This window comes from Danio rerio, chromosome 19, assembly GCF_049306965.1.
Source record: "Danio rerio strain Tuebingen ecotype United States chromosome 19, GRCz12tu, whole genome shotgun sequence".
Lineage (NCBI taxonomy): Eukaryota > Metazoa > Chordata > Actinopteri > Cypriniformes > Danionidae > Danio > Danio rerio.
Window position 1 is genome coordinate 51,337,929 of NC_133194.1, and position 9,469 is coordinate 51,347,397.

At 41.1% G+C, this 9,469-nt stretch overlaps 1 protein-coding gene across 3 annotated transcripts; it reads left to right on the top strand.

Annotated features, from left to right (window-relative positions):
• Window positions 1-6,548, top strand: si:ch1073-376c22.1. Of its 3 annotated transcripts, NM_001130075.2 has the most exons (6): window positions 22-58; window positions 130-204; window positions 1,849-2,104; window positions 2,627-2,769; window positions 3,691-3,997; window positions 4,671-5,138. In NM_001130075.2, the coding sequence occupies exons 2-6, from the start codon at window positions 144-146 to the stop codon at window positions 4,822-4,824; spliced, it is 921 nt and encodes a 306-aa protein (NP_001123547.2). In that variant the 5' UTR covers window positions 22-58; window positions 130-143; the 3' UTR covers window positions 4,825-5,138. The 3 variants fall into 3 exon arrangements, with proteins under 3 accessions (XP_073786472.1, NP_001123547.2, XP_068071102.1); XM_073930371.1 differs by lacking the exons at window positions 3,691-3,997; window positions 4,671-5,138 and adding an exon at window positions 3,295-3,508 and having other exon boundaries at window positions 1-58; XM_068215001.2 differs by having other exon boundaries at window positions 24-204; window positions 4,671-6,548.
• Window positions 6,549-9,469: the final 2,921 nt, after the last annotated feature.

Below are 9,469 nucleotides of genomic sequence, written 5' to 3' on the forward strand. Positions count from 1 at the left end.
ACACACCCTGAGCTGGAGTTGTGCAGCTCAGATCAGACGGAGAGCAGACGACACCGCAGTGAGTACTGACACTGAACTCTTACTATAGTAAACCTTCATCAGATGCTGTGTAAGTGTGTGTGTGTATAGGGATGACGGTGGTGATGCTGGCTGTGCTGCTGCTGCTGGTGTGTGTGTGTGACTCTACAGCCTTCAGACTCACAGGTACAGCAATGCTTAATGTGTTACTATATTGAGTTTCAACACTAAACAGTCATTAGTTGTGTTATTAAATGACTCGTTATGGTGAGTGGTTTAATGTGAATATGTAAATTAGTTTATTAAAAGCTAAATAATTCAACTGGAAGGTCACTCACTTTTCATTTTCTTAAAGTCTCACATTACTCGTTACTTAGAAGAGTCATAATATTACACAACTCCAACACTGATGAGCGCTGTAATGATGCGCATGAAACAGTGTTCAGGCACCAGGGTAAAGCTGAGGTAAACAGTATTATCTGCTGTCAGAAATTGCTGCATGAAGAAATAAAAGAGACACGTCAGACATGACCACATCAGATGCAGAGAGCGATCATTTCTGGCTGAAGAATGCTGCAACACTACTGAATCTACATCAACACTGCTGAATCCTGCCCTGATCAGCGTCTACATGTGGTGCAGAACAAATCATAACTATTAACAACACTGCATACAGCCAGATAATGCACAACAGCAAACAACTCACTGCCAGCGGTTAGAGATTACATCAGTTCCTTTTAGAAATGCACAGATGACTCTTATGAATCAGTTCTTTTAGCTGACTCATACGAATCGATTACTTTCATAGAAGCACACAGTTGACTCTTATGAATCCATTTTTTTTTTCATTCAGAGTTGACTATGAATCAGTTCTTTTTAGAAATGCACACAATTGACTCCTATGAATCAGTTCATTTAGTTGACTCTTACGTATTGGTTATATTCATAGAAGCACACAGTTGACTCTTATGAATCATTCTTGGTTAAATGCACATATTTGACTTATGAATCAGTTCTTTTTAGGAAAGCACACAGTTGACTCCTATGAATCAGTTCATTTAGTTGACTCTTACGTATTGGTTATATTCATAGAAGCACACAGTTGACTCTTATGAATCATTCTTGGTTAAATGCACATAGTTGACTTACGAATCAGTTCTTTTTAGGAAAGCACACAGTTGACTCCTATGAATCAGTTCATTTAGTTGATTTTTACATAGCGGTTGTATTCATAGAAGCACACAGTTGACTCTTATGAATAATGTTTTATTGCACGCAGTTACGACTCTTACGAATCGGTTATTTTCATAGAAGCACACAGTTGACTCTTATGAATAATTTTTTAAATGCACAGTTGACTCCCATGAATCAGTTTTTTTAATGCAGACAGTAGACTCTTATGAATCAGATCTTTTGGTTGACTCTTACGAATCGGTTATTTTTATAGAAACACACAGTTGACTAATGAATCTTTTTTTTTTTTAAATGCACAGTTTACTTTATGAATCAGCTCTTTTTAGAAATGCACACAATTGACTCAGATTCATAGGACTTTAAAAAAAAGATTCATAAGTTCTTTCAGTTGACTTATGAATATTTTTTGTTTATAGAAGCACACAGTTGACTCTTGAAGCAGTTCTTATTAGAGAAACACAGTTGACTCTTGAAGCAGTTCGTTTAGTTGATTCTTATAAAGCGATTCTTTTAGAGAAGCAAACAGTTGACTTATATCAATCAGTTTATTATTATTATGAATGAGTTGTGACTAATACTGGGCTGTTTGTGCTTGATGTTGTGACTAATACTGGGCTGTTTGTGCTTGATGTTCAGGAAACATCGCTCTGAGAGCTAAAACCCATCAGTCCGCTGACCCGCTGAACGGAGACTCCGCATGGAGAGCAGTGGCTGGAGATGGAGATCGGTCCTGCAGCTCCATCAGCTCGAAGAGAAGCCCCTGGTGGAGAGTTTCTCTAGCACAGACCTACAGAATCGCCAAAATCTCCATCAGCACCGGCACTGAGGGCATCAGCGGGGCCGAGATCCGCATCGGCAGCAGTCTGGAGGAGGACGGAAACCACAACCAGCTGTACGCCAGCTTCAGCTCAGTCATAGTCATGGATGAGTTCGTGTGGTGGTAGCCGGGTTTAGCTATTGGGCTGGATTACAGATTCTACTTTATAAGTGCTCATAAACCGCTCCGATCTTAATAATAGGCAGGTCATCCGCCAGCAGTGAAGGATGTAGTGAATTGTAATTTAAACTAAACCAAACGACTGCCTTACTAACTATTCATACAGCAGATAATTAGGTTTGATCGTTTACTTCAGTAATTTGGCATCAAATGTGGTCTGGGAGAGTTCATCTGCTCTGCTGTTGAGTGTGTGTGTGTGTGTGTGTGTGCATGGTGTACAGTGTGTTATTTGGGGTGCAGTGTATGGGAATTAGGTGTTAAACACACTGTATGAAAATAAACAGCATCTATTATTATTATTATTATTGAACTGGGCATTACAGTAAAGTGTGAGTGACTGGGGGAAACAGGCGAGTGTGGGGGGCTCTGGGCAGGGTGGGCAGGTGTGTTCCTGACGTCAGTGTCGGTGTTTTTCAGGGTGAGAGTGTTCTCTGTGCGGCCGGGGAAAGCTCAGGTGTTTAAGTTCAGGCCTGTGGAGGGACGCTTCATCAGTGTGATTTTACCAGGAGTGGACCGTGTGCTGAATCTGTGTGAGGTGGAGGTGTTCGCGCTCGCTGAAGGTAAATCACACACACACACACACACAGATCATGACACACATTCATTAGTTTTCTGACAAGAGGAAAACAGCCTAAAATAGGGGACCAAAAAACAATATGGTTTGGTATGCTCTTATGAACTGGCTCTTCTCAGTGATTCAGAAACAATCTGAGCAAACTAAATAAGCAGCTAGATGATTCTGATTCACAAACAAAAAACTCTCATGAACCAGTTCTTTTAAGTGACTCAGAAACAAAAAAGCAGTAAGATGACTGATTCACAAACAAATGACTCTTTTGAACCAGTTCTTTCCAGTGATTCAAAAACAATGCAGCTAGATGATTCTGACTCACAAACAAATGATGCTTACAAATCGGTTCTTTCCAATGATTCAGAAACACACAGGACAGTTAGAGGATTCTGATTCACAAACAAATGACTCTTATGAACCGTTTCTTACCAGTGATTTAGATACAATGCAAGCAGCTAAATGATTCTGATTCACAAACAAATGACTCATGAATTGGTTCCTTCCAATGATTCAGAACGACACAGAGCAGCTAGAGGATTCTGATTCACAAACAAGTGGCTCATGCGAACTGGTTCTTCCCAGTGATTCAGAAACAAAGCAGCTAGAGCACTGGTGTGAATTCCAGCTCCTGGAGGGCCGCAGCTCTGCACAGTTTAGTTCCAGCTTTACTTCAGCACACTCACCTGTAGGTTTCAACCAAGCCTGAAGAACCCCATTCAGTTGATCAGGTGTGTTTAATCAGGGTTAAAACTAAGAGCTGCGGCCCTGAGTTTGACACCTGTGAGCAAGATGATTCTGATTCACAAACAAACGATTCCTATGAACTGATTCTTTTTATGGATTTAACAGCACACAAGCTTGTGTTTGTGTCAGTAAAGCTGTGTGTGTGTGTGTGTGTTTCCTCCCTCAGACTCTAACTCAGACTCAGAGCTGGTGAATGTGGCAGTATCGGGTCGAGCCACTCAGTCCAGCACGCGTCTGGGTTCTGCTGCGTGTCTCAGTCTGCCACAGAACGCCATCGACGGGAACCGGCAGTACGACCCGTCCCGCGGCTCATGTGCGCAGACAGACACCGAGAGCGCCCCCTGGTGGAGGCTGGACCTGCTGCGGACACACACCATCACTGCAGTGGCTCTGACCCGCGGAGACCAGGACGTCAGCGGCGCGAGGGTGACCATCGGGGACTCGCTGCAGGACGAGGGACGAGCAAACCCGCTGTAGGAGACACACCATACTAGCCTGACATCTGAACTCAGCACTATCTAGACGAGCACAAAGCATTGTCCTAAACAAGTGAAAATGAAGAGAGTTTATTATTAAACCAAGCTGAATAACCCCACAGTGGAGGAAGAGACACAATGCTGCTCTACAGAGGACACAGGGGCAGTTTTCCTGCAGCCGGCACATTATTTTGCTTGTTTTTAGGAGAAATTTTCTTCATTTTGAGTCATTATTTCTGAAAATAAGACTATTGTGCTGCTCCAGAAAATACTAAGGGCTGCAACTGACGATTATTTTAATAATCAATTAATCTGTCAACACCCAGGAAAACACAAACACACACATTCATACACTCACACTCATACACTAGTGCCAGTGTAGTTGATCAGTTCCCCTATAGCGCATGTGTTTGGACTGTGGGGGAAACCGGAGCACCCGGAGGAAACCCACACCAACACGGGGAGAACATGCAAACTCCACACAGAAACACCAACTGACCCAGCCGAGACTCAAACCAGAGACCTTCTTGCTGTGAGGCTATTGTGCTACCCACTGCACCACTAGCATAATACTCCATGCTTCCTCAGCCACTCACTCTGTGCAGACGGATATTGTGCAGCTCTATACCTGATGCGTGTGTGTGTGTGTGTGTGTGTGTGTGTGTTTCAGGTGTGTGTCCGTGTCCTTCATCCCTGCTGGAGGAACAGGCCGCTTCAGGTGTGTTCCTGCTCTCCGGGGCCGATACGTGACTGTGGCTCTGGCTGGAGTAAACAGGACCCTGAGCCTGTGTGAGGTGGAGGTGTTCGGGGTGCCTGATCAGTAACATCCAGACATCAGCAGCGCTCCATATTTACTGGCTCCTGTTTTCATTTCTGCTTGTGTTGCATTATGGGATCTTGATCTTTCTTCCAACAACTTTTAACCTTAAACAGTGTGTGAAAGTGTGTGTCCTGCACATGTGTGATAGTGTGCAGTGCTCTATTGTGTGTGTGTTGTGTCATAGATATATACACTAGATATCGCATAGGGACCCTGAGCATGCGTCAATAGCGCCGCCATATTGGTACAGTGCTCTCAGGACAAGTGTCATTCAACCGCACTAGTCAAGACAGTGTTATTACGTGAAGATGCGGGACTTTAGCGCTGTCTACGGGTGTAGTAACGAGCAAACAAAGAAAACAAAGCACAAAGGCAGAACATTTCATAGATAATATCAAGTTTTTTCTGTTTTTGTATGTTCTGAACGTTTGTGCTAATCAGGTCACGTTATTGATGATAACAGTCTCTTACTGCATTCAGCATACGGCAAAGCAGCTCCAACTCACACTAAACACTCGGCTAATGCTGGTTTTGTTGAATAAAATCAGCAAACAATGCAAAAGAAACATGACAACGAGATGCTGCGCTGCCAGAAACTGGTATTGTCGGCTTGTGAAAGAGTCGTTCGGGGGATTCATTCACAAGCGAATCGCTCTCTCCGTCAGTATGAGCAGTGAAAGCAGGAGAGGAGCTGTGTTTCAGGACATGATGAGATCAGATTTAACAGGGAGGGTGGATAATACATTTCTGTACACACAAACACAAGCATTATGTCAGGAATGCCCGTGCGGTCACTGATCCATCAATGTAGAAAAGTGATGTCAAATTATAATTTTCTTAATTAGAAAAAAAAATGACATACTAACATCCAGGAAAACTCCCGATCACAGATATATGTGTATATGTGTATATCTCTGGCTTTGCATGGCCACAGTCCTCCACTGTACCTTGGTCCCGCATTCAGTTCAAAGGAGCGCTACCCTGTAGCAAGATGGCGGCGCTATTGACGCATTCCGTCCAATAGACAACAACAGGCCAGGCAACATCTAGTGTATATATCGATGGTGTTGTGTATTACGCTACAGAAGCCTCGTGGTAAACTGCAGCACATTCACTGATACTCTACACACTCATTCCTCTGCAGATGATCTCTTATATTATTTTAAACTGCTAGAAGTCTCTCTGGTAAACTGTAGAGTTGACTTTACAACATCAGCAGTGGACAGAGCAGATCAACATCCCATAAAGCACTTCACCATCATAAATAAACACTTGACTAAATCTGGAAACTGCTGTGTTTAACAGTGAACAAACACAAATAACAGCGACGCTATTGACATTATTATAATAAACAGCAGAAAGCAGTCGCTCTGCAGACCTGAAGAGTGTTCATGACCACATGACCAGCAGAACAACATCATGAGGGAAGATCAGTTCACATCATCCCTGACCCAGACCTCCAATCATCAGTGGAAGAGAACGAGAGCTGAGGCCTGGAGACAGAGATGTTCAATCTGTTCCACAACAGCTGTTTAACTGAGAGATCCACTTTACTTCTCAATATATTAGTTTAATAGCTGATTTATTGTGTCTGTCCTAATCCTGTGTGTGTGTGTGTGTGTGTGTGTGTGTGTGTGTGTGTGTGTGTGTGTGTGTGTGTGTGTGTGCGTACATGAATGTTCTGCTGCAGTTCCTCTCAGACTCTCAATAAAGCTGCAGACTCTCCACCACTGGGTGTCGCTGTTGTTTAATCTTTACTGAAACACACACACACACACACACTGGTGCTATAACTGCCAGACTACAAAAACACACAGATTCCACTACTGTGTGTGTGTTGAGCAGGAAACACACACACAATGAAACAGATGCACTCAGATACACATGGTCACTCACTTAAACACACATACTCTGTCACACACACATCATCACTCAAATACACTTACAAACACACAATCACACTCAAACATATAGAAATACACACACAAATACGCTTACAAACACACACGCCATCACACCCACTCAAACAAAATACACACGCTCTCACACACTCAAATACAATCATACACACTCACTCTCACACCTTCACACACACAAGCGCAAACAAACAGACACAACCTAACTCAAACACACAAACAGCTGCACTCTTCACATTATTCTCACACACACACACACACAGCTGCAGCAGTGAGGGTCTTCAGAATCTGCTGATGTTCAGATTATTCTCTGTCCAGTAAACAAGACTCTGCTTCTCTTCACACACACACACAGATGATTCTCTCTCTGCAGTAAACAGGACTCTGCTTCTCTTCAGTGTATTGAGAATGACGAGTCTCCATCATGTTAATTGTGTTTTGAGCAGCAGGACGAGAGTGTGTGTGTGTGTGTGTGTGTGTGTGTGTGTTCATCTCAGACACCATCTGCGCTTCATCCTCCAGCTCTTGGATGGGTTTGTGTGCTTGTTCTCAGTCAATGCTCCATCAGTTGGACTACACCACACAGTTTGCAAAAGAATTAAATGTTTTTGATTTATGGTAATATATGCAAATGACATGCAAATGACATACAGTATCATCACAACTGAGTTTCATAGCTCACATGAATAAAATGTCAAACGTGCAACATAGACCCAAACACTGCACAGACAGCAGCTGTCTGTATTCCCTCTGTTGTCTGACAGGGTTTCTGGAGGTCAGCATGTTTGATGTGCAGAGCCGTGTTCTCCCGCTGCAGCATGAACCACGTCACAGTCATGATGTCAGCAAGTGTGCGCTTATACCATGGGGAAATGTGGCGATTACACTATCGATAACACACTCTCTGACAATAGTTTTAGCATTTCTGTGCTGCTAAACAACACAAACACACAGCTATCTTCATCACATCAGGGCTGTCATATTAGCAGGAAAATATCTTTCAGTTTGAGATGCACGAATAGCAGATTACAGCAGCGGAAAACAGTCAGCTTTGTCTTATTGCTTTATATACACTTGTTTTCTTTATACAGTCAGAATTAAAAGCCCTCCTGTTTATTTTCTTTTTAGCAGAGAGCAGATTTCTGCAGCACATTTCTGCACATAATAGTGTTAATAACTCATCTCTAATAACTGATTGATTTTCTCTTCATCATGATGACAGTAAATAATATTAGACTAGATATTCTTCAAGACACTTCTATACAGCTTAAAGTGACATGTAAAGGCTTCACTAGGGTAATTAGGGTGACTAGACAGGTTAAGGGTAATTAAGCAAGTTATTGTATAATGATGGTTTGTTCTGTAGACTATTGAACAAATATAGCTTACAGGGGCTAATAACATTGACCTTAAAATGGTGTTTAAAAAGTAAAAAAAAAAAAAAAAGCTTTTATTGTAGCCGAAATAAAACAAATCAGTCTTTCTCCAAAAGAAAAAATATTATCAGACATACTGTGAACATTTCCTCAATCTGTTCAACATCATTTGTGAAATATTTGGGCCAATAATTCTGATTTCAGCTGTTTATATTTATATTTATTGACTGTGGAAAATTCTGTCTTGTTAGTGTTGTTATGCAGTTTATGAGAAACTGATGTTGACTTTTTTATTAGTATTTATTTATATTATTATGAATTTATTATAGCTATAGTTCTTAGAAAGTAAATTGAAGTCTGAAAAACTCAGCATCAGCCAAGAATATTACAATTACAATATTACAAAGTGCATCTTAAATTCCTCATTATTACTAATCTATGTGTACATTTGTCCTAAAAGCCCATCAACCTGACTCACGATGCCATTTATAATATACAATAATCGCAATATGAACATTTTCCCATATCGTGCAGACATACAGTGTACTCAAGTTTGATTTCAAACTAAATACTTTAGATGAAATAAACAACTTCATAGCATTGCAATCATAATTTGCATATAATATTTTTCTAAATAGGATATACAATTTTTATGTACGTATATTGCTGACAAAAAGGCATCTCTGAAAACACACACACACACAAACACATACACACACACACACACACACACACACACACACAAACACACACACACACAAACACACACACACACACTGCAGTGATGACGACTGATTAATTTCAATTGTCAAAGTCTCCTAATGATATGAAATTAATGCTTTTTAAGTGCAGTTTTTTTATTTTAATAATTAAATTCTAATCACTATTTTGTTATTGAATGTACTACTAAATGTACTATTCTCTGTACATCATCTTTTACTAGTTATTTAAGACACTAGTATTCAGCTTAAAGTGACAGTGTAGTCTATATATTTTACATTTTTTAAATATATAGTGCATCATTGGTAGCATGATCACCTCACAGCAAGAAGGTCTCTGGTTTGAGTCTCGGCTGGGTCAGTTGGTGTTTCTGTGTGGAGTTTGCATGTTCTCCCCGTGTTGGTGTGGGTTTCCTCCGGGTGCTCCGGTTTCCCCCACAGTCCAAACACATGCACTATAGGAGAACTGGGTTGGCTAAATTGTCATTCCGCTGTGGCGACCCCAGATTAATAAAGAAACTAAGCCGAAGAGAAAATGAATGAATGAATGAATGAACGAATATATATATATATATAATTTCTACTCCAGCCAAACTAAAAGAAGTAAGCCTTTTTCAAGAATAAAAATAAATGATCAA